Raw genomic sequence first — 23,880 nt, forward strand, 5'->3', positions numbered from 1 at the left:
ACCTCAAACAGCTGATTATGGCTGGGTTTTTAACGAGTCCAAACACACCAGGGGTTAAATAAGCTACTTCTCTTTCCACTGTTTATTATTAATGTACAAAATATACAAAACCAAAAGAAAAAAATACTCATCCTCAAATCCATTGTGGCTCTAACCCAAGACCCTGCACAAAACCCACCAATCCACTGTTTTCACAGAAAACAACCGACGCCCAGACAGGTGAAGGACAGGGGGGCTGGGAAAGGCCGTTGCCTTGTTGAATCCACCCAGGAAGGCGCCTGGTGGGGATTCACAGGTGGCTGACAGCAGGGGAGCTAGAGGCCTCACATCGACAAGGTCCCAAGTGGGGGCGGGGGGAGGGGTGTGCTAACCCCCAAAGGCAGTGCATGTAGTGACGGTCAGGCCCAGCAAGCTGGGCTTCAGTTGAAAAGCTGGTTTCACTCGTGTTAGTTTCCAGAATGATCTGTATGCAGTGGTGAACCAACACGCTGGCCTCACCTATGCCAGCTAAAACCTTCATTGGATGCAAATGTGAACTTGCCATCGAACTCAGCAGAGCCATGATGCAGACCTGTGTTCACAGAAGGCTGCAGTCTTATTTGCGAAAGGACTCAGAATGTGTAAAGCCTGTGTTGGGGAAGAGGTGGGGACGACGTGTTCCAGAACTCAAACCAGCCTGATTGAGCCCTTTCAGTGCAGTGGGATACACAATACCCCTTTTACCATCTCCCCACCCCATTAGGAATAATGAACTTGGCTGGGACGATTTCGTAAGTGCAGCTGATCCCATGTCAGTTCTGTGTTATGTGGAAGACCCACAACAGGAGGGCAGAGGTGTTCTCCAGGATAACCAGCTTTAGGTTCTCAGGCATTAAAGGTAATACTGGACAGGGGCTTGGGGTTACAGGGCAAATCTCCTCCAAAAGTGAAGCCAACTGGGTCTCCTCTTCGGCAGTCCAGGGTACAGATGTGTGCGGTCTCTGTCCTCCCAGACTGAAGTATGTACAGCAATGCGCACCAGTGATCAGGAACCCTCAGAACCCAAGCAGGTGGAAACGGGGCCAGCTCCTCCTTGGCTGGGGAAGGGAATGGGCCTCACAGAAGCCATAATGGTGGAAGGAGCAAGGCTGCAGTCCACAAGGGGGGTGTGGGTGGGGCAGGCAGTTAGTCCCTAGGGCAGGGGGGGCCCATTGACACCCGGGTGGTAGAAGGCACAGTTGTTCTCATAGCGGCAGTTCCCCTTCATCATGAAGTGTCGGCAAACAGGGCGGTTCGACATGTCTGTGGAAAAGATGGTGGAATGGTTAGACAGGAAGTGGTTCAGAGGTCGGTGCCAGCCTCACCGATTCCCAAGTCCATGGCAGCCTAAGAACTCCTTCAGAAAGATGTAGTCTTAGGGATTTGGGGAAAGGGCAAAGGGTATGAACAGCCATGCATGCTGGGAACAGGTGACCTCATGTTCTGCCTAGTATAGCCAGGGATGGCAGTGTCACTCCCCAGAAACTTGTATGGGACAACACAAGCCATGTGGGGGCAGAGATCATCCTCACCTCCTGCGTGGCTATGGCCTCCATCGTGCCCTCGGTGGCCCCCTCCTCCATGGCCAGGGCCATCATGGCCACGGTGCTCATGAGGTGGCGGCCCTCGATGGTCATGGCCTCGGTGACCAGGGACGTCATGAGGCCGGTGGCCATGGGGGCCCCCATGTCCAGGACCTTCATGGGGGCGATGTCCACTGCCTCCACCCATGCCACTGCTGGGGCCTTCATGAGGACGATGGCCACTGCCACTGCCCATGCCACCACCAGGACCTTCGTGGGGACGATGTCCCCCACCCATGCTACCGCCAGGGCCTTCATGGGGGCGATGTCCACCGCCGCTGCTCATGCCCCCACCAGGGCCTTCGTGGGGACGATGCCCACCACCTCCAACCATGCCCCCACCAGGGCCCCCTCGTCCATTAGGGGGTCCTCCTCCAGTGCGACCTCCTCTGGCCCCTCGAAATGGAGGAGGAGGAGGTGGCGGTTCGTTTCCTCCTCGGCCACCACGACCTCTATGGTATGGTCCGGGACCTGGTCCTGGACCCCCTCGCATTGGGCCGCCCCGCATGGGGTCACCAGGGCCATCCCAGAAGGGATCACCCCCCCGGGGAGGGGGTGGAGGACCCAGGAGACGTGGACCCACTGGCCCACCAGGGCCCCCAGGGCCTCCATGGGGACCTGTTGGGAAAAAAGGGAGAGATCAGCTGCCTGCTATACTCAGGGGCTAACGTCTCCCACCCTAAACCACCTCCTTTCTTTTGGTCACTCCTATACTATTACCAGGCCAACTTCACTCACCACCTACCTGGCATAGGTCCTCCAGGGCCAGGGGGGAAGTGCTGCATGCCCTTGGGGCCCCCAGGGCCTCCTGGTGGGAAACCATTGGCTATTGGACCAGGGCCTAAGAGTCCATGTGGCACTGTTAATGAAAACAGGAGTCAGTCAGCAAGAGGATTCTAGAAGAGTGACCTGTCTTCTCACTTAGGTGTACCCAAATGACCCTCAAAGACCATCACGGCAGAGCAATGCTCTCTGGGTCTAGTCTCCCCTCCCATGTCTGGCCACCCCTGCTTTCCTCAACTTCACTGCAAGCTTCCCACCCCATCCCTGGGCTGACCCCAGTGTTTACCCAGCATCTGCTTGATCTTGTCTGAATAGTCTGGTTGCTTCAGCAGCTCCTCTGAGGGATGACTATTTGGGCTACCCTGTGAGGCAAGGTCAATAGAGGGCCAGGTCAACAGAGAGCAACGGTAACCAGCAGCGGAGAAAGGGAGAGCCATAAGGGAGATGAGGACACTGGGGTAAAGAGAAGGGAAGCTCCCGAGAAAGTGGAAAGAGGAAGGAGGGCTTGTACCATGATGGAGGTGAGGATCTCCTGGACATTGATGCCTCCTCCTCCAGGACCCTGGGGGCTCTTCCCAGCACCCATGCTGCCCATAAGATTGGCCAGAACAGGAGGCAACTTGGAGCCACCTGCCCCATCAGGTGAGCCACCGGCCTCTCCAGGCTCCAGGGTCTCAACATACGGAGTCTCATCCATGGAACACTCCTGAAAGCAGAACAGAAAAAAGAGGACTGACTACAGAATGAAGTGAGTCTCATGTGAAAGCTGCACCCACATCAGTCACCCCCACCCTCATCACCACATCACACTCACCTCATCTAGGGGGATGAGCTTCGGGGGTACAGGTTCGTAGGGCTCAGGATCAGGCTCATGAGGACTATCAGGAATGCCCAGGTGATGAACAACAGAACAGGAGTCAAATAATTTATTCAGGCCCTCAAATTTCTTCTAACCCTCACCCTCTAATTACCCCAGGGTATGCTCCCCTTGGGTCCTAGCACTCAGCACCCCAGGGCATTGACCTGTTCTGCTCACCTTTCCTTGTTCAGGAAGAGCTCCTGAAGGATTCCTTTCTCCCGCTCTGCCTGGATGTGTCGCTCCTGGCTGTTGCTTCCAGGGGTGACAAGAGGTGAGGGCAGAACCAGGGGCCGGGGGCACACCCAGGGTACTTTCTCCTCCATGTTGTCATGGCTCAGACGCCGGGCTGTCTCAAATGCATGTCGGTCTGACAGGATCTCTCGCTTAGCTGCCTCGCCAAAATCCTTGATCTTATTCACATTTACTATTGGCAAGGAGAGAAAAAGCAACAGGGAAAGTAAGCATGACCGTGTCCTTTTTAAATACTCTACACCCACCTATTATATAGGAAACTTGACCTCTAACCTCGTTCAGTTTCATCCAGTTCAAAATAGAAATACTCTCTCAGTTTGCCCTCCTCAGGCCATGTCACAGTTTTCCTCTTCCTGCCTTTCCGGGTCAGCTGGCTGGGGTCACCAGGACTCTCCACTGGCTTAGCATCCAGAGCTCCTGACTCCAAAGAGGCTGTAAGCAGGAAACGTTTAAGACCCAGGTCCTTCCTTTCAGAAAACCCCCAAACCTGAGCCAGTTTCTAGCCTTACCTGTGTCCATGAGCTCTGGGACTTCCACAGGGGGCACCGGGGTCCCTGGGCGTTCTGTGTCCATAATCTCAGAAGGAGGTGCTGGCTCTGGGGAAGACGGTTTGGCTGTGCTTGGTTCTGTGCTTGTTTTCCCTTCAAACGGGCTTGGCTATTGTAAAAGAAAAAGTTAATGAACTGACAGTAAAGCCAAGGCCAAGGCAGGATCCCACAACAGCTCCTAAAAATGAAGATCTAGCTCTAACACTGCCCCACCACCCCCGTCTACACCTGAGGCAAACTCCTCTTCGCTTCCCCTCAACTCCCAGCCGCTGGGCCCTTCCTTCAACTTTACCTTAACACCCTTGTCATGACACCTACTGCTCAGGGCCCATACCTTGGCAGCTGTGGGTGACAGCACCTTCTTCTTCTTCTTAATTTTGATGCCTGGAACAGGGGCTGAATTGAGTGCATCCAGAAAGCCCAGGCCCTCCATAGCTACAAAAGGAAAAAGGGTAAAATGGAATCATCAGACCTCCTTCCTTTCATAATCCTAGACCTATAAAGCCTGGGCAGAAAAATGGGTCACTGGAGACCCTGCCTCAACTGAGAACACAACAAGTGCAAGGTGAGCGGGAAGCATATGCAGGATGATTTACACAAGACATTCTGGATATTATTCTCTTTCTATTAAAGGCAGGCAGGCAAGCCATGGCCTTGGATATGAATCACAGCTCAGGGAGTGACAAAGTCAGCCACCGTGGACAGGACAGATTACGCTGCCAGCCGGGGGCGCCCCAAACAGTTACTGAAGAGCGTACCTCCCAGCTCATCTCTAAAATTACTCCTAAGTAATCCTAGGAAAGGAGAGTTTCAGAGGTGCAAAAGTTAACTCTTTCACTGTGTTAATTGATTTCAAGTTGTTTTTTTTTCAAAATGTGTCAAAAAGCCACAAAAAAACAAAAAATTGATATTTTGACTATTTTATGCATTTAAAAATAACAATTTGAGCTCCTTCGTATATAAATGACATTATTTTCATGTATAAAAATTTCCTGGTGTTTTTCAAGAATGAGTAACAATAACATATAGAAAAATGTCCATCTGCTTTCCTAAATTTCCTTTTTGGAAGTTTCCATTCAGTCAGCGGATGGAAATATTCATTTGGATATATCCGACTGTGGTGGCAAAACGGTTGACACCAAGAAATCAAAGGAAAATGGAGGAAGATAATGAAGAGAAGGAATACCCCCACACACTCATTCCCATGAAGTTTGCTCCCAATCAAAGCACATTCCCACACTTTAGACTCACGCTGTGGTGGGATGATCTTCACTTTGATCTCTTTGGTGGTGTTGGGTGTTGTGTTGAGGGGTTTGTATTTCTTCTCTGCAGGGGGTACCGCATCTCCTGGAGCAGCTGCTGAGCTGTTAGAAGAGGAACAGTCAGCACTGCCCACTCATTCTTCCTCCTGTCCTCAGACCAGCCCATCAGAAACCCAGCACGCACCTCTGCCGCTTGAGGGGGATGGGCTTAAGGTTGTACTTGTCAGAAACCATCACCGCACTGGCATTCTTCTTCACAGGCACCAGAGACGGGGTCTCCAGCTCTAATCCTGGGGAAGCGACACGGTATGGGGTTCAACTCACACGGACCCTCCTGGCTTTTCCTCTCCGGTCGCCTAGCCTTGTATAACCTCCCCAGCCCATCCCAGTCTTCCCTCTTTTACCATGTCATAAATCCAGCTATTCCAACACAAGACCCTGGGCGTGCTCACGCCCACATACTCTGCGCCAGCCAACACCCTTACCAGTGGAACGGAACTTGGCATGACTGGGTGCTGTGGTTCGAAGAGACTTGGGCTTCTCCTTCTTCTTCTCTGGGACCTCCTCAGCCCGGGGCTCAGCCTTCACTTCAGTTAAAGGTCGCTCAGGAGGGGTGGTTCGACTCTTTCCCTCTTCTTTCCGTTTTTTCTTATCTTTCTCTATTGTGGAAAAACAAAGTAGAAAAAGATTTTATTTAGATCAAGACTGGAAGTCAGAGGTGAAGCAGGCTGAGGGCAATGAAGGCCACATTTCTTCTCCCCAGTGGGAAAGAAATAAATACAAGGGCTAGGACGAACGCGCTTACCAGCAGGCTGGGTACTGCTCTGGGAGCGGATGACAGCCATCCAGTCACTGACGAGGACTGAGGCCAATTTCCGGAGTTCTGCAGGTGAGAGAAAGGGGAAATCCCTATATAATTTAAAATATTATTCTCCCAGTAACAGAAAATAGAGATGTTTGAACACTACAGAGTACCTTGTAAAATCTACATCTGTTGCTTCACATACATCTCATGTCATTGTTACAACAACCCCAAGATTTTAATCTTCCTTCACAGACTCACAAGCATAGAGATTAGAGTTACAAAGCTAGAAGGGGCAGAATGAACCCAGCACCTGTGCTCTTCCCCGAACCACATGTTAAAAGAACAGAAACTAAAATCAGATTTAAACAAAAAAACAAAAAAAACAGTATTATTCTGTGTTGTCCTAAAGGCAAACTTAATGCAAAGTTTCAAGGAAGTAGATTTAGATCCATCTTAAAAAAGATTTCCTAGGCAACCTTTTTTCCTAGAATGCTGCTAGCGATGGCTTTAAAAAAAATCAATTAAGTGTAGCAGAGGTGAAAAAAGAGCTTAAAAACAGACTAATTTAGGGTAGCAGAGTTTATTGAGAGAAAAAAAAAAGATCAGAGAATTTAAAGGTAAAGAGCAGAATTTGTTTCTAAATATATGAAAAAAATAGTCTTTCCTTTTGTACTTGGCAAATAACAACTCTTGTCTATGGCACATCTCACCACTTATAGACTCATTTAACAATAGATTGTTGTAAAACATGAAAACCTAACTTTTCAAATTAGTCACACAACTGGCAATTTCTGTATCTAGGGCAACATGAACCCCAATGCAGGAGCACCCTAAAGCCTTTTTTTGAAGGAACAGATACTATGGTCCAGTGAGACTTGACTACAGTCAATAAGGAATGTACAAACTTCAGCATCTAAAGGAAGTACAGGAGCCAGCTGAGTGGCTCAGTTGGTAAGAGTGCAAGCCTACGAACAGCGGGGCTGCTGGTTCGATTCCCACATGTACCAGTGAGCTGCACCCTCTACAGGTAAGATTGTGAACAACAGCTCAACCTGGAGCTGGGCTGCCAAGAGTGGCCGGCGACAGCTTAGGCTGCCATGGGCTGCCGTGAGTGGCTGGCAGCTGGCGAGAACTGCCATCCAATGGCCGGCGACCAACTGCCTCAATGGGGAAATGCACAATGATCATAATACCAACATGGGCCAGTGAAGCGGTGTCCTCCACAGCTAGACTGAAAAACAAAAGGACAGCAACTTGGCTGTTCCCCTTCCCAATTCCCAAACACTGTTTCCCTCCCCCAATTTCCCAATAAAATCTTAAATAAATAATAAGGGAAGTACACAGTTGTAATTAAATCTATATTCAAAGAAGGCAGCACAATTGAGCCAGCTGGAAAACAGGGAACAATCTACCTGACAGTGAAGAAAGAAAAGATGGGCAATGATTTAATGAGCTCTTCTGTGTTACAGGTTATATATTAAGGATACTCTGACATGTTGCAAAAATAGTGAAGTGCTCTGTCTCTAAAAGGACCTAAAACCTGGGAATTAAAACACTGAAAAGAATGGGAAGTTCGGGAATGTTTTTCACTTAATCCTGTGAGTTAAATCCTTTATCTCAGAAAGTGTTCCCATCGTTTTCTTCTACAGCTAAAGGAACTTCAGGTAGGCTCACCCAGGCCTAGATGCTCCCTCCATACCAAACGGCCAAAGCCTCTTTCCAAAAGGACCTAGGCACACCATTCCCGTTAGAAAAAAGCAAACTTGAACTCTGATCGGGGCTCAGACTCTGCTAGAATACTGTTCACTTGCTGAATACTAGTGTCTTGCGCTCCCGATTTATGCCTTGGGTGTAAAATCTTTGGGTATTTAGCCCTTGGATACAAACCCTTTTCTGCTCTAAAGAAAAGGCTGTGTGTGGGGTGGCCGGGTAGCTCAATTGGTTAGAGCGCAGTGCTCATAACACCAAGGTTGCCAGTTGGATCGTCACATGGGCCAAGGAGCTGCGCCCTCCACAACTAGATTGAAACAACTACTTGACTTGGAGCTGATGGGTCCTGGAAAAACACACTGTTCCCCAGTAAAATTAAAGAAAAGAAAAGGCTGTGATTTCGGGAGCCAGGCTCTACCTTCAAGGCAGAACTGTATGGCCTTTGCCAGGAGCTCCGAAACCCTTCATCCTAGAAAGAATCTGTAGCTATCGAAGCTATGATACACTCCAGGAGTTGGACTCTGCCCAAGCACTACAGGAAGGTGTCTACCGGTAGAACCAGTACATCTATTATTAGGAGAATAGACATCGAAGGTCCCAGAATATGCTGTTTATTCAGAAAAAAAAGTCAGTGATAATGAGACACTCTAGGATGACACTATTTCCCCCAAAGAATTTTAAGTGTCTGACTTTTACACCAAGAGATCTTAGGTATCAGCTTCTAGTTAAAGTATGGGACCTTATCTTACACTCAGTAGGAGAGAAAAGGCCAAATTCCATTTGGAATTGAGGCTAGGAGAGAGGGGACAGGTTAGAGGAACTAAATTTTTTAAAAAACGAGAAAAGCAAAGTGAGGTAGAAAGAGGAAGGGAGGAAGGTACAATCCAAGGATGGGGAGAGAAACAAAGTGAACTAAGTGGAAGCGATGGAGGAAGGCCCAGGACAGAGAGGAAGGACTGGCCCCTACCTTCATCCTCACTTGACTTGCTCAGTTGCTTCACCAGTTTGGCTGTGTTGTTCTAGGAGAGATGAGGAGCAGCAGAAAGGTAAACGACAGGAGGACAAGAGGCCCACTCGGAGCTCACAACGCCCCAAACTCACTCACGGTTTCTTAATAGTCATTTAACAGTGACTAACGCTAACATTGTACTTTTACCTTTTACAAAACCTTTGTAGACATAGTCTTACTTAATCCTTACAACAATCCAGTTAGGTAGGTACAATTATTCCTATTTTATAGATAAAAAAACTGAGGCTCAGATATATAAAGCGCCTCAAACCACATACCTATTAAAAGAGACAAATTTGAACCAAACTTTCTTATTCCAAATTCCTATTTTTCCTACCATACTCCCTCACAGGCCAAGACCATAGCCACATCAGTCAGTGTGAGTTTTTCACCTGTAACACTAAACCAAAACGAATGCACTTGGATGGTAAACATTGAAGGTACCTGCTTGAGATGGTCCACAGTGAGTGGTAGGTGCTGCAGGGTCAGTAGAATTTGCTGCAAGAGGGGAATGTTGTTGGTTGTCTTTGAATATGTCAACCAATTGTTAAGAAGTTTGTAGCCACCAACGTCAATAAACCTGTGGGCAGGCAGGAGGAGAAATCTGTAATGCCCTCCTGGGTTTTAGAAATACACCCCACTCCTAGTTCTTCATCAACAATCCAGGAACCATCTGCCTCATCTTCCCCACCTTCTAGCTACATTTTCCCACCCCAGCCACCCAGATTCCCACTTACTTGACCAATATTTCTGGTGAACGGGTCTGCAGGAGAATGTTCAAGTAAGTGCATCGACTCACCATCTTTCGTGCTTCCTTCATCAGACTGTAGGAGAGAGGTTAGGTTAGGAACAGAGCAGCTAGACTGCCTCTTCTTTCAGCAGCAGTCTCTATATGTGGGGGTGCCTAGAGATCCCTGATGACTCGGGACTTTGCTACAGAGTAGGAGGGTCACATGAGCTTCCAGGAGGATGGGATGGATTCAGAGTGAAATGGAAACCCACAGGAAGAACTGGGGAGACACTGCAGCCTCTGATCTGGGGAGGTGAGCATCACTGCTTCTAATACACAGGGCACATTTGATTCTGCTTCCAGGTGAAGAGCCCCAGCCCTCAACAACCAGCCCTTACTACCCAGTTCCGGACTGGCTTAAGTCATTTGCTTCCCCTGGGAAACTTCAGCATCCCAGAAAGAAAATGAGTTTGTCAAACGTGACCCAAAACAGAACGAAGATTTCTGTCACCTGGCTCCCCGCTTCCTTCCTTCCAAAAGGTAACACCCTTGAGACTGTGGCTATCCAAATATCTAGATTCATTATAGCCAGGAACCATGGGATCATCTTTTCCTATCAGTTATTCTAAAATTATTGGATTTGAGTATCATTCCTTCACTGATTTTCCCCTCCTCTCCAGGAACACTCAGTCCTGTCTGCCTTGAATACAGCCATATTACAACATACAACATCCTTTTCTCACAATGAATCCAAAAAAGGGTGGACTCACCTGAAGATCTTGGAAATCCCATCCACACTCTTGACTTCCCCATCTCGGTTAAGGAAGCTATCCAGGCCCTTGAGCAGCTCTTTGGGGTCTATGGGACCTGAGCCCATGATTGAGGTTTCTGAGAGGACAAAACAAACCCACAGAATAAATGGGTGGCAAGGACAGTCCCAGTATGCCCTCTAATAAATTTCACTTCTACATTTGACAAAATAGTGACTAATTATTCAATCTATATTCAACTACACTCACCATTTTTTTAAAAACCAACACAGAACACTGTCACCACTGAGAAAATAGCCTTGGCAAGTTAAGCATGGTGTTACTCATGACTGAATGGAAAGACAATTCAGTTGGAGGACTGCAGCAGCACCTCTCTCTCCTGCTCCCAATTCCATCCTTCTTAGGACAGCTGAACTTCCTTAGATTGTATTACAATAGAATTAAGATTCACATTCCTGTAAGAAAACGATCAACTCTCCAAGGCATTTTTGCTTATTGTTAAGTCCTGTCTCTTCCTTGCTGGTAAATACTGTTTGGAAAAAAAACAAAAAACAAAACACTGTCACTTGTAAGACCTGGGCCAATCTTGGGTGCTTGGGCTAAATGTCTTCTATTAGTCATTCCTTTTTATATTAGCCCATTAAGAGTCAAAATCACAAGTGGCAGGATATGTTCTGCCTACACCAGTACACAATCAACTAAAGTGATGACAGGTGACAGAGAAAAAACAAAACTTGAAAAAAAGAATCTCTCCCCAGGGAAGGTGTGCATAGCTCCCAGAAATGGAGATAAACGGACTGCAAAGGAAGTGAAACAGGTTCTTCTGCACCTTGAATAGAAAGCCACTCACTAACCAAACACTGCATAAATTGTTACTGTTTCAAAGTTAAGGGCAAGATTGGTTTGTGGCTTCAAAAGCAAGGATGCAAATCTGGCCCCCTATATCCTCCTCCCCCCCAAAATCACACCACCATCCAAGATCCCCAAAGAAAGGCCTGAAATTAGAAACCACCACGCCAAAAAGAATAAAGCTAGAAGCTGGAAAAATGCCATTAAATTTTAAGTAGCTACTTTAGACAAAGTTAGAAAAGGGGTTAATTAAAAGTTAAATTGCTGTTATGGGACAGTGTGAAGAAATTTCTAGGCCAGAACCCAAGTTCCAGAAATGTAATTAAGAATCAATATAGTTCTGATTGGTATTTTTATCCACCATGCCTCTAAACACCGGCTTCTGAGAACCAAAAGAGTTCCACCTCAGTAAAATCTGCATTTAGGAAATAAGGTTAACACTGGGTAGGAAGGGGGCAAGGCGAAAACCTCTTGCATCCTGCTTCTAGTAGTTAACAGACATGATACCAGCAGAAGGGAAAATCAGCGTTTTATAATAAAGGTGACTATATTTTGTGCAGAAGAGACAATAGGTTTCTATTTGTTCTCAAACCAAGAAAGAAATAACCATAACATCTCTACCTTTTAGTCCTCCCAACAAAAAGGTGAGTAAATTTCTAAATGTATAGGTCCTAACAACTTAGGCAAGAAAAGGCAGCAGCAGGAAGGAGGCTGGTTCTTGAGATCATAAACTGTGGGCTGAATAAAGGGAGATGAGGTAAGAAATGCTGAGAGGTGCGCAAATCTGGCTTAACTATGCTGTGACCGCTGCCCTGGAACCTCAAGGGCAGGTAGAACCTTAAGTCAGAGGGAAAAACGCTGTAGATAGAATCCCAGGCAAGATTAGAAGCCCCCAGGGCCAAATCCACTGAACTGTGGTGATTCTTATATAGAAATAGACACGGGGATAAAGGAATTTTTCCCATGTTGTAAGACACTATAACGTATAGGAACTATAGAGACAATTAAGATATATAAAACAGATTTCCCATCTGTTGGAGACTGGAAAATGAATCCAAATACATATCAGCAACCAAGAGATACACAATTTGACAAAAAGCCTTCAATTAAACTAATATCACTTCAAACCGGCCCCCCTAAATAGAGCTGACCCCACTGGTTGAAACCCAGAGTTGAATATACATCACCTTGAAGAACTCCCATTTACATATCCAACTATCTGTTAAGCCAACAGGCCTGCCACCTATTTCCTTCAGAAACGCAAAAAATTATCACCTGAGCTCAAATGTTCCTTCATTTAAGAGGGTGGAAGATAGAGGCCAATTAGTATAAAGCTAGATTCTGTTTAGTGCCTTCTGCTGGGACTGGGACCCAGGGACTTTTTCATTCCCATTCATAAAAAGCCAGAAGTCAAAAGAAGCTATGAGACAAAGCAGAAGAAATGTTAAATATTCATTTTCCACTATTTTTTCCCTATTATTTATATTTTGGAAATAAAACTAAATTTTGTCTCACAAGCACCAGTCATGAGATTAAAATATAAGTGGGTTTTCTCATGATGGCTTTCCTACAAGCAGATTAGCTTTGGCTCATTTAAAATTAAGGACCCAAGTGTCTGACAACCTAATTTCCTTCAAGTCAGTGCATTTTGAAAGAAGTTCCAAGGCACTCAAATGGAATGTAACAAGAGCCTAAATTCCTGACACAGGTCTCCAGGAGAAAAGGCAAGTGAGTTAACAAGGGAAGGAGAACCAGTGACCAAGTGTCAGAACATTACCTAGTCACAAATGGAGCCTGGAATGGAAGCATGACGAAGCTTTCTGGAACCAAAAACAATCCAGGACATGACATATTTTAATTTCCTTGAAGGGGAGACAGGAGCAACCCCTAGCCTAACTCCACCTTGTCCAGTGCTGGGCTTTCCTCACAGGGGATGCTGCAGGCAGAGGCTCGCCCTAGTGGCCGACACAGGCACTGGTAAGTTTTCTGTTCTTACCAGAGATCAAATTTAAAAGTCTACAAGCAACACTGACCCCTGCCACCAAAATGAATTTTACTTGAGAGTTGCTCAATTAAATAGGGTGAAAAATATTTAGCTTGGCTACTTATTCCATATCCATCACCAATGAAACAGAACTGGATTGGTTCAGGACAAAAATTATATGCCAAGTCAGAGCCCTCTTTAAAATAATCACAATACTCCTCTAATAAAGGAGGGAGTCCGAGTTTCCCTTTAACTTGGAGACCTCAGCACTTCTAGAAATGAAAATGCTTTGTACCTAACTACTTAATTTCCCTTCCTTTCCTGTGTTTGAGGCATTTCCTCATGACTCAGTAGCGGACTGAATTATGTCTCTCAGGTGATTCACAAGGTTGTACCTCTCTTCTAAGTAATAAGCCCCTATCACTCAGTCATTTTTAAAACCTGGTACATGATCTCCCCAAAAGCTTATCTGTAAAATTACCCACCTACCCCCAATCCCATCCCAATACAAAGGATCCCAGAATAGAACTCTGGCCGAAAACTACAAGGATCAGGTTCTCTGAGGTTCTCTGGATGAATGTGGTTTCCCTACAAGACTGTTTCCCATCTCCCATGTATGGAAGATCTTCTTTATTAATCCCCTGCTCACTAGAGATCAGGAACCCCAGTGGACAGAATGTTCAGCTCCCAAGGAAGGTATGCTGCAGAGGCGCATGGCAAACTGCTTAAAAGATAAAAAAACTTGTCGTCAGTAGACATGTGGAAGTGTCCCTCCCATCCAATCCAGGTTAATTTGAGAATCCATACCCAGGAGAAAATTAGTCCTGAAGTCTCACCCAAGTCACCACAGGGCAGTTGTACAAAAAGGCTCCCCAATTCTAAAACCTCCACGCTTCAAAGCAGGACTTTAAAAAAAATTAAAAGTATATGGAGAGTATGACAAATTTGACTTTGGAAAAATTGGAGGAGGAAAGAAAGGGATAGAACACGCAATTCCACCCTCAGGTAGGGCATGGTTTTCAAACATGCACCAATTGCCATAGCACTGCATGAATTGAAAAATGAAGATATTATTCTCCCATTAATGTTTTCAAGGAATTTCTTTTGGAAGGTAAGAAAAAAGAAATTTAAAAAAAAGGTGGTTCTTGGGGAAAAAAGAAATGAAGGTTGTGAAATGTAATACCAGAAAGGTTTTGCTTACCAGAAACCGTAGCTTGATTCCCCCTGCATTGAGTTTACAACTGCAGCCTCCTTTCCTAAAGATTCACTTCTCATCCTAGCACCAATGTACAGGAGCTAAGCAACTGGAGAACGTGATACAGCACTGAACACAAAGAGTTTACCCCCAAACCCAGAGGCGGGAATAAGGGTGACTTAGAAGAAATTCCTCAAGTACCAAACTTCCCCCACTACCATTCTCATTATACAAGGTGACCCAAGGACTGGTTCCTGAGCAGAAATGGCACATTTTAGTGTCATTAGGCCCCATCTGTCTCTAGTTACTTTCACAAGCTGTTGTCTTTCCCCAGTATCCCCCAACACTCAAATATACACACAAGCTCACACACACTCCCCCCAAAAGCTCCCAGTCTTAAAAGTAGTTTGTCTAACTGGTTTTCAATCCTTAGCAACTGAAGCAGGGAAAACTTCCAAGCAAGCTGTTGTGATGAGTGAAAAGGGAAAATAAAATCAATAGGCTCTGATTGTTAAATATAAACACTAGGGCTGCCCAAGTAGATGTACAGCTTGAAGACCTAATTCCTGTAAACTTCTTTCAAGATAAAGACTATAAAAGATAAAATTCTAAAGAAAATAAGGAAAATGTCTTTTCCTGGCTGCGAGCACAGGAGTCCAGGACTCATCTGCTCAGGGGTGGAGTTTCGAAGAGGGTGGAGAGGAAGAAAGCTGATTACATCACCTTTCAGTGCTGCTCCTCCCCCTTGACCAAGTTTCTAGGGCCGCCCTAAGCTCTGGACGGCAAAAGAAAAACAAAGAAGCAGGGACGCCATTTTGTAATGGAGAAGAAAACTTTAAGCTTTTCCAGCTCTGCCGGTAGCTAATTACATGAAAAAACACCTTTTAGTAAAAAAAAAAACACCAAAAAAACCCCCAGAAAAGCCAGTCCCCCCATCAACTCTGACCTATTTTAAGAGCGTTGTGAAAATAAAAGCAATTAAAATATTAAAAATAACAATTTTCTGGGGGAAGAGTTGAATTTGCAGTTACGGTTCAACCCATCGACCACCCCCATCCTCCCTATAAAGGGAAAGGGGGGAGGACTTGGACCCCTCTCAACAAATAGAGTTGAGATAGGACAAGAGAAAAATGGGAGACACAACCTGCAAAACCGCTTGGAAGACAAAAGGACAAGGAAAGGCGCCATATTGAAGCAGGGAAGATAAAAATTCCTTTTAACGACACAATCTTTTAGAAAGCTAGCATTCAATTGCACTAAATGGCTTTTAAATTATATTCCTGAATTTCACATTTCCCAACCTTTCCACCCTCTATTTAACTGAATCCCCCCCCACCCCCGTCAAAAAGTATCGTTAAAATGTTAATCTTTTGCTTTAAAATAACCTATGCAATCTGCAACAATTACAAAACATTTACTTCCCCAACTATTATCTTGTATGTACTGGCACTAAGATTATATTTTGCCCTGAATTAAGTGTCTTGCAATCTTTATTCCTAGATTGCCACCTATTTTAACCACACAAATATACCCCAAGCATATTACATAAAAATTGAGAGGATTTAACAATCATCTTAAAAGTCATAGCCAGCTATTTCTTTCTGCCCATCTCCTTACCCTGCAATCTTTATGTACAGATTGCTCATTAATCTGGCAAATTGAAAGGCGCCCTGCTTGTCTCACACACAAAGAAGTGGGACTTCTGGGCCATGAGATCCACCGTCTTTTGTATGTGAGCTCATTAACCCTTTTGAAGACTGCTAATGGGAGGAAGGTAACCATTCCTCCTTATAAAAAGCAAACACTATGGCTTTGGCAGTCTGGAAATTGGCTGGATTACGAAGGGTTAACCATCAAAATCCTCACTTGCTGGCCCTCCCACCACCCTCTGCCTTCAGTAGGCAAGGAAGAGGTAGGTGGTAGGAGAGAACAAGACTGTTTAGACCGAAAGGCCCTTTTTAATGGAGAGTTAAGTGACCGGCTCGGTCCTTTCTCCAGTTCTCTCTTTTGTTCTATGGTCTCATTTCTTCCTCTCATTATTTTTGGTTTCACAAAGGGAAACGTTGATTTCTTGTTGCAAGGCTCGTTTTTGAAAATTCGACACTTACTATCCAATTTTTTTGCGACGTCAGCACCTCAGGCTCAGGGGGGAGGGGGTTAAAATTTGAAAAAAAAATAAACCAACCAACCAGGACCCAAAACTCTATTTGGGGGGCCTCATTGGATCAAAAAGTCTCTCAAAAAAATAAAGGCCAATTCAGTATTCATTTCCCCCCCACCCAACTCCATTTAGAGAGGGGGGCCGCAGAAAAAAAGTTCTGAGTGGATTAAAAAAAGTAAACGCTGGATAAGTGAGTTTGGGTGGGTTTGGGAAGGGAGGGTGGTTGATTATTTTTGAAGTTATGTGGTGACGGTCCTTCGGCCACAGATTTCAAGTCCCAAGCAGCGTGGCCTGGTGGGGTGGGCAAGATAGGTGGGAAGGGGCAGAAGACACAAGTGGTTGGGCTGGTGGCTGCTGTTTTCCCTTTCCCCCCTCTCAGGATCCTTTCAAGGGCTTAGATGTTGCTGCGGCTTGTTTCTTTTTTCCTCGTGGCCAGCCTGTCCTTCTCCGAGGAAATTCAAACCTGGGATAAAAGGAACACAAGGGAGAAAGATGTAATCAGTACGGGTTGCTTTTAAACACCCCAAAATTACCATCTTTGTTGTCCCAAACAACTCGAAGTCCAATGCCGAATACAGCCGCTTTATATAAGTCATGGCTCCCAAATAAACCCACGCTTAACCCGTTTCCCAGTCCGCAGATCTAAATAAAATTTTACCCTCTAACCAACAAATAACCGAAACTTACCTCTAAACGAACCCCAGAATGGCGGCTGCCCGCTCGGGTGGAGCATTTTATACTCAGACGCCGCCCAACGCGCCCAAACGTGCTAGTGAGATTCCCTTGTCGCGAGACATTGTGCGCGAGGCGTGAATTTATTGGTCAACCCGAAAGACAACTCGCTAGCTGATTGGCTATCCTTCCTTCGCCTTCGCTCAGCCCACCCTTCCCTCCTCGCCACGCTAGGGACCTTTTTCCGCCTCCTTCCTGGGGGAAGGTGTGGGGGCCGCGTGCGCGTGACCTGACAGCCTAGCACCGCCTTTTCTCCTGTTTCCGCCACTTCCGCCCTCAAGAACATTTCTCAGCCTGGGTTGGTAGAACTGGGTGTGCGCAGGCGCAGTGGTAGGATCTCGGTCAAAATCGCCTTCAAAATTGATTAAAAGGCAAACTCTAAGTATGAGTTCTAAAGATCGTAGTGACTGATTCAGCAAAAATTCAATTTTGAGGCCGAATTTTATTGTGACGCAGTTGAAATTGGCTTCTCCCCATGGTCCCCCTTTCTCGCTTCCGTCCTGACGCAAGTGCGTGGCTGCCTTCCGCATTGTAGGCTCGTCCTTGGTCCTACCCTAGTCAGTTTCCTGGAGCATGCGCAGTCGCCTTCCAGTAACGTCCTGCTTCGGTCGTACGTCAAGATGGCGGCCTCCGTATTGAATACGCTGCTGAGGCGCCTTCCTAGCTTTTGGTCTTTCAGAGATGCTTACAGAGTTCAGGTAACTCCTTGGAGCACATTTTGTACAACTCTACCTTAGTTATATATTTTCTAGGTTGTCGCTCCAGTCTTAGAATCCAGGAGCGGAGCCTTTCTTAAGTATTTATACCTCGGCTGTCTAGGCAACACTTTTGTTGCCACCAGTCACCCTTTCCCCTCACCCTCCTCAAATCTCCGTGCGTTTTTAAAATCCCGAGCCGAGGGCAAAGAGACAGGGTTACATTCATCCTCTTCTCAATTTAACATCTCGGCTAAATAAGTGAAGGAATGGACCCCCTCCCCCTCGGTCATGCACAGCCAACTCTTTTAAACTATGCGGATGCCCTGCAGTGTCCTTAGGTTCAGGGACACTATTTTCTACCAGCCTTGCGATCTCCCAGTAAAGCCAGGATACATTCTTTCGACCTGATAACAGGTTTCTCAGTAGTCTATGTCACTAAATCAGTTTATTATCAGAGCATACATGAGAGTTTAACTCAGCCTTTTGGATTGAGGTTTCTCTTCAGCCTTATGTACTCACCACCCCTGGAGGTTCTTGGTAGGGCAGGGCAGGTTTGTGGTGGGGCAGGGTGAGATAGGAAGGATTGCCCAGCTGCCACTCCTTAAAGTAGGACTGAAGAGTGGTGATGGGTCACCATGGCTTTAATAACAGCCCTGGTAGCTTTAAAGCTAGCGTTAGGACTCAAGTTTGTTCTTCCCTATGGAATGTTGACCTTCAATTTTATATAAAACTGGGCAGCTCTGATTCTGGATTGGATTGAGTTGGAGACTCACCTGTCCTATGTATCCTCTCCCTGCCACACATTTCTAAGAAGCTCTTGGACATCCTCCCTTTTTCTTAGTTCACCCTTTTCCGTCCACTGGACTCAATTGGTCTCAAAAAGCATGAATATCTTTTTTTTTTTTAAGATTTTATTGGAAAATTGGGGAAGGGGAACAGCGTTGGGGAATCGGGTAAGGGGAACAGACAAGTTGCTGTCCTTTTGTTCTTCAGTCTAGTTGTGGAGGATGCCGCTTCAGTGGCCCATGTTGGTATTATCATTGCACTCTTCCCAGGTGAGGCAGATCGGTCGCCAGGCCCTGAACGGCCGCTCATGGTGGCTCTTGGCAGGTCACGCCGGCTGCCGGCCACTCACGGCAGCTTCACTGCAGCCTACGCCATCGCTGGTGACTCACAGCAGCCCAACTCCAGGTCAAGCTACTTCTTGTTCACCATCTTAGCTGTAGAGGGTGCAGTGTCACTGGCCCTCATGTGGAATCCAAATGGGGCCCTGCTGGTCAGAGCTGGCATCCCAAGCCAACTCTTAACCAACGTGCCACTCGGTCAGCCCAAGTATGAATACCTTATATGTGCCATGTTTTTAAGTTGTCCTCTCAAATAAGATTGTATCTCGGTCACTTATTCTAGTTATCTTCTAACGTTGACTTCTCTTTCAGGATCCAGTTGTTGATGTCAAAAATGGCCCAACAAAAATGCTACCTTCCATATGTATTCCTGCTATATTCCATTAACCCCATGGGTGTGAATGCGCCTTCTCCCTGAAGTATCAGCAGCAAAATAATCAGGTCCCTTCCTTGAATTCATTTTTTTTATTTTTGCCCTCCTTTTATAGGTTCCCCTCCAGACTCTTTGCACTGAAGCTTCCCCTGAGGAAAATTCTTTACCCCCGGTTCCCATTTCCCCTTATAAAAATGAACCCTGGAAATATCTGGACTCGGAAGGTACCTCTATGTGGTGAAGTAGAGGGTTATGTGGGGTCTGAAATAAATGGGCAGAGATACCTGCTGTATTCTTAGTTGTACGGTCTTTCATTTCAGAATACCAGACCCGTTACGGTTCTCGCCCCATCTGGGCTGACTACCGTCGGAACCACAAAGGTGGAGTACCCCCACAGCGGACTCGAAAGACATGTATTGTGAGTTTCTAAGGGTGGTACATGGATGGGATATAAAGTGGGGGTGGAGACCATAGTGACAGTGGCAGCAGCACTTTTTCTGACAAGGCTTAGAACATCTTTACCTGCCAGTTTCTTCTCTCTACAGCGTAAAAATAAAGTTGCTGGGAATCCCTGCCCTATCTGCCGGGATCACAAGCTGCATGTCGACTTTAGGGTAAGGAGAACCTTTTTTCCAGAATAAGAATTTGAAGCCTCTTTGTAATGTTAAAGAAATTTCCGCAGGTGCTCCACTGTTCATATCCCGGCACCTGATAGTCCATTTTGCACTGGCTTTTTGGCACTATAAAAACATCCCTCCTTCTAGCTTTTTGCCTTCTGCTGTGGATTATAGTGAAAAACTTCATCCCATACCTGTGAAATTTATAGCCTGAATTGGCAGGAAGAAGAAAAAAAATCCCATTTCTGATGAGAGAGCAACGCCCAAAGGTTTATTTATATCCATCACAATTATTAGCAAGTAGGTTGGGCTAGTTTTTTATGAGGTTTTCTTTATTTCCTTGTCATGTTGCTGTTTGGTGGCATTCTGAGACTTGCAGCTGGAGGGCAGATACATGAAGCACAATATAGAGACTAATTTTTTTTTTTAAAGCCTTCATTGTGAGGAGAACAGGACTTGCCCCTTAAAAAATTCAAAAACCTTATAAAACTGAGCTTGCAGTGAAGGCGTTAGATCAGAAGCTGAATGGCTGGTCATCAGGGATGCTGGAGGGCATTCATGTATCAGTCAGCGGAGGAGGGTGTCTGTTCTCAGGTCCCTTCTGACACAAGTTGTGGAGGAGCCCAGTGGGTGACTTCTCAATTTCAGCTGTGTACGATTGGTTAATAAAAAGGGACTGTAACCAATTTTATACAGTTTATAATCACATAACAAGAGAGAGAAAGATTACAAATTTCATAGTACAAATGATTCTGCCTGCCATTCCACTCCACAAGTATACCTGCTTTTTCCTTGGGTCTCACTTCCTGTGGTTAATTTGCAGCAGAGAGTCAGTGTATATAATTAACACTGAATTTGATCTGAGTAAATAAATACGTTATACACAGCATGCTGTTATATACCTTAATCATTCATACACGCACGTTATAACATATACTACATTTTCTGGGTGATTTCAGGGATTGCCACGTAACTGTCCCCAATTTTTTTGCATGAGGGCTGATTTTAGAGCCTAACCCTTGTGGAAGAGAATTCTGAATGAGTCTCAGCGACAGAATGTAAGATGCACATGTGAAATGGTTGAAGGACCAGGAAACGGGAAACACTTGCTGGGGTTTTCAACAATGTGTTCAATAAAGTGATGGGGCCAAAACTGGGACATGAAGGAGGGTAACATCTGGAGAGACAGAGGGGTTAAGGTCGTCTGTGGGGTGTGTAGGGATTGTGCATTTTCAGTCTCTAAAGGTCTTGGTGCTCTCCCCTCCCTCCCTCATTTCTCCACCACTTTCCCCCACAGAATGTGAAGCTCTTGGAACAGTTTGTCTGCGCCCACACGGGTATCATCTTCCATGCGCCATACACAGGTTAGCCTAAACTCCTGTCACAAGCAGAATAGTTTTTCTTGGGAGCACTTCTCGTTTATTCAGTCAGATAACAGGTATTTGTTTGGTGGTTCCTACTAAAGCATAAAAAGTGTGATTGAACCTTTTGGAAATCTTGGCTTAATGGGTATACTGACGTGCTAAAACAGTTACATGTAAACAGAATTTACAGGCCAGTGTCATTGTAAGCAAACTATCTAAATGTAGCTCTTAAAAATAAATAGTGATGCTTATTTCTTTAGGGTCTCTCCGCTTTCACAAAAGGCTTTCTCAGAAATTGACTATCCCATAAGTTCTTTTATACCATTGACAATTCGGTTAGATTTCCCAAATTTGGAATTGAAAGCTTAACAGTTCACGATTAATCTATCCCTAATCATGGCCACAGGTCAAATCTGGCTCACCGCTGTGTCCATTTGTTTTCATATTGTCTACAACTGCTTTCAGGCTACAAATGGCAGAATTGAGTAACTGAGACAGAGACTATGGGACCCACCTAGCCCTATACCAAAAATTTTGCCAACCCCTGCTCTAAAGCAAGATAAATTTGCAAAGAATAACCTGGACTTACGGTTTTGGAGATGGCAGCATGATTAGTGGAGTTCGGTTTGTCAGGAAGTTTTAAATAGGAGTTTTGAATTCCTGTCAAGCTGTAAAAATCTGAAGAAACTAATTTGCTACTCTCTGAGGCTGGCTTCCCCAGACCTGCAGTACTTTCTTTATTGAATGTTTCTCTGTGAATTGCCCTACCCAACACTTTAATTAAGCATACTTGCCCTTTGAATTGTGTTCTGCTCCCTGCCTTGGAGCCTTTACCATTAAATGGTTTTTCTGCAGTGGCTAGACTCCCCTAAGTTTTCATCCCATCTCAGAGAGAGAGAAAGAGAGGATTCTTCTCGTTGGGCAGATGGAGGAACAGGCCCATGGAGGAGTCAGGAGAATAGGGTCACAAGATAGATAGAACCAGGTCTTCCAAATTCAGCCCCCTATCACTATGTAGAAGAGGTTTTATTCTTTATTTACTGTCCCTTATATAATGAGCACTGAGTTACCTTTTTCTTCCCACAGGAGTCTGTATGAAGCAGCACAAGAAGTTGACCCAGGCTATCCAGAAAGCCAGGGATCATGGTGAGTGTGAGAAGGGGCACCAAGCAGTTTTGTTAGGCTTCAGGAAGGGACTGGGGGCTGGATAGGTATAAATGTTCCCACCTGTCCGAGAAACTAGCACCCAACATCCCCTTCCCAAGAATCTCATCACTCCACTGTCCCTTGTTCCCTCCCCCGAGTCTCTTACCTTATCATTGTCCTGTTCCCTTGTTCCCCCTCTTTCCTGTTTTGCCCCCTTTTATTTTATAACTATTGGTCTCAATGCTGTAGCTAGATCATAGAGGATCTTTGTATAAATTTCTGGCCCTGGGCTCCATGATACCTTTGCACAAATTAGGAAAAGGTACCCTTCCATTAGGGCAGATGCTGCTGCATAGCCCTGGTGCAGGGATGCACAGCTTGGAAGTGCAGGCAGTGTGTCAGTCCACACTTGGCCAGTTGGCCTTTGTGCAGTGTACAACGTGCATAAATGTACCCAGTGGCTCTGACTGGACCCTTCCTCCCTTTGTGGCATATTTTCATTACTGTCTCTCTTAATCTGAACTACCCTACCTTGCTCCCATCCCTCACTTTCTCTCTTTTTAATCCCGTAGGTCTCCTCAGTTACCACATTCCCCAGGTTGAACCTCGGGATCTTGACTTCAGTAACTCTCATGGAGCTGTGAGTGTTACTCCGCCAGCCCCCACTCTGGTTTCAGGGGACCCCTGGTACCCGTGGTACAGATGGAAGCAGCCGCCAGAGAGAGAGCTGTTTCGCCTTCGCCGGCTCTATCAAGGCCATCTCGGAGAAGAGAGTGGCCCCCCACCTGAGTCAATGCCCGAGGTGCCACTCACAAGCCGAGCTGAAGCCTCCACTGAGCAGGCGGACCCCCAGAGTGCTCTGTAGGAGCTGTAGACTGGGAAGGGCTCCTGAGGGATTAGGAGCTAACACCTAGGAATTACATGATGGGATTTCCCCTTCAGAATTGTGTTTATTTTGTGGCCAATGGCAGGTCCAAGGCCAGAGAAAGGAAATAACTGTTGTTGAAGGGGATAAATACATCTGAGGCTGAGGGAGGGCACTACAGATGTATGGGAAACCCTAACCCCAATAGTGTAAAAAGATGGACTCAACATTCTGTCAACTTGGCCTTTCCACAATAAAGCTGTATCTCCTGTCTCTGGGCTGAGTTTCAGATGAATGCCATTCCTGTGGGGGAAATGGGTGCTGTTATGGGGAGAGGAGTGGTTAGGCTTGAGCCAGCCCAACCAGTCACTTATGGGACCAGAAGCCACCTGGAATGGGCAGTTGTGGTATTCTGTCATGATCACCTGCGTGGGACCCCTGTG

At 46.0% G+C, this 23,880-nt stretch overlaps 2 protein-coding genes across 5 annotated transcripts; one reads left to right on the top strand and one right to left on the bottom strand.

Annotated features, from left to right (window-relative positions):
• Window positions 1-54: 54 nt before the first annotated feature.
• PPP1R10 (protein phosphatase 1 regulatory subunit 10) lies at window positions 55-17,301 on the bottom strand. Of its 4 annotated transcripts, XM_019631859.1 has the most exons (21): window positions 17,206-17,301; window positions 16,466-16,981; window positions 10,579-10,858; window positions 10,330-10,447; window positions 9,567-9,653; window positions 9,274-9,409; window positions 8,788-8,839; window positions 6,111-6,188; window positions 5,791-5,964; window positions 5,490-5,595; window positions 5,295-5,407; window positions 4,378-4,478; window positions 4,005-4,152; window positions 3,769-3,927; window positions 3,421-3,667; window positions 3,199-3,262; window positions 2,896-3,090; window positions 2,671-2,746; window positions 2,347-2,460; window positions 1,551-2,219; window positions 55-1,281 (listed from the first exon to the last, which is right to left on the bottom strand). In XM_019631859.1, exons 4-21 carry the CDS (start codon window positions 10,434-10,436, stop codon window positions 1,172-1,174), a joined length of 2,736 nt encoding a protein of 911 aa, XP_019487404.1. In that variant the 5' UTR covers window positions 10,437-10,447; window positions 10,579-10,858; window positions 16,466-16,981; window positions 17,206-17,301; the 3' UTR covers window positions 55-1,171. The 4 variants fall into 4 exon arrangements, with proteins under 4 accessions (XP_019487404.1, XP_019487403.1, XP_019487406.1 ...); XM_019631858.1 differs by lacking the exon at window positions 10,579-10,858; XM_019631861.1 differs by lacking the exons at window positions 10,579-10,858; window positions 16,466-16,981; window positions 17,206-17,301 and adding an exon at window positions 15,975-16,459.
• A 419-nt stretch (window positions 17,302-17,720) lies between these two features.
• MRPS18B (mitochondrial ribosomal protein S18B) lies at window positions 17,721-23,710 on the top strand. The gene is made up of 7 exons (XM_019631816.1): window positions 17,721-17,948; window positions 19,561-19,669; window positions 19,766-19,863; window positions 19,991-20,059; window positions 21,360-21,426; window positions 22,513-22,572; window positions 23,145-23,710. Exons 1-7 carry the CDS (start codon window positions 17,871-17,873, stop codon window positions 23,435-23,437), a joined length of 774 nt encoding a protein of 257 aa, XP_019487361.1. The 5' UTR covers window positions 17,721-17,870; the 3' UTR covers window positions 23,438-23,710.
• Window positions 23,711-23,880: the final 170 nt, after the last annotated feature.

Source organism: Hipposideros armiger, unplaced genomic scaffold, assembly GCF_001890085.2.
Source record: "Hipposideros armiger isolate ML-2016 unplaced genomic scaffold, ASM189008v1 scaffold_1050, whole genome shotgun sequence".
NCBI classification, from domain to species: domain Eukaryota; kingdom Metazoa; phylum Chordata; class Mammalia; order Chiroptera; family Hipposideridae; genus Hipposideros; species Hipposideros armiger.

Excerpts from the sequence above, each read along its gene's own strand:
- PPP1R10 (XM_019631858.1), bottom strand. The coding sequence starts at position 10,436 with ATGGGCTCAGGTCCCATAGACCCCAAAGAGCTGCTCAAGGGCCTGGAT. Across the intron at positions 3,928-4,004 it reads CCCAGAGCTCATGGACACAG|CCTCTTTGGAGTCAGGAGCT; the intron begins GTAAGGCTAGAA and ends TCCTGCTTACAG. Across the intron at positions 3,263-3,420 it reads CTCTTCCTGAACAAGGAAAG|TCCTCATGAGCCTGATCCTG; the intron begins GTGAGCAGAACA and ends CATTCCTGATAG.
- MRPS18B (XM_019631816.1), top strand. The coding sequence starts at position 17,871 with ATGGCGGCCTCCGTATTGAATACGCTGCTGAGGCGCCTTCCTAGCTTT. Across the intron at positions 19,670-19,765 it reads GAAATATCTGGACTCGGAAG|AATACCAGACCCGTTACGGT; the intron begins GTACCTCTATGT and ends CTTTCATTTCAG. Across the intron at positions 19,864-19,990 it reads GGACTCGAAAGACATGTATT|CGTAAAAATAAAGTTGCTGG; the intron begins GTGAGTTTCTAA and ends TTCTCTCTACAG.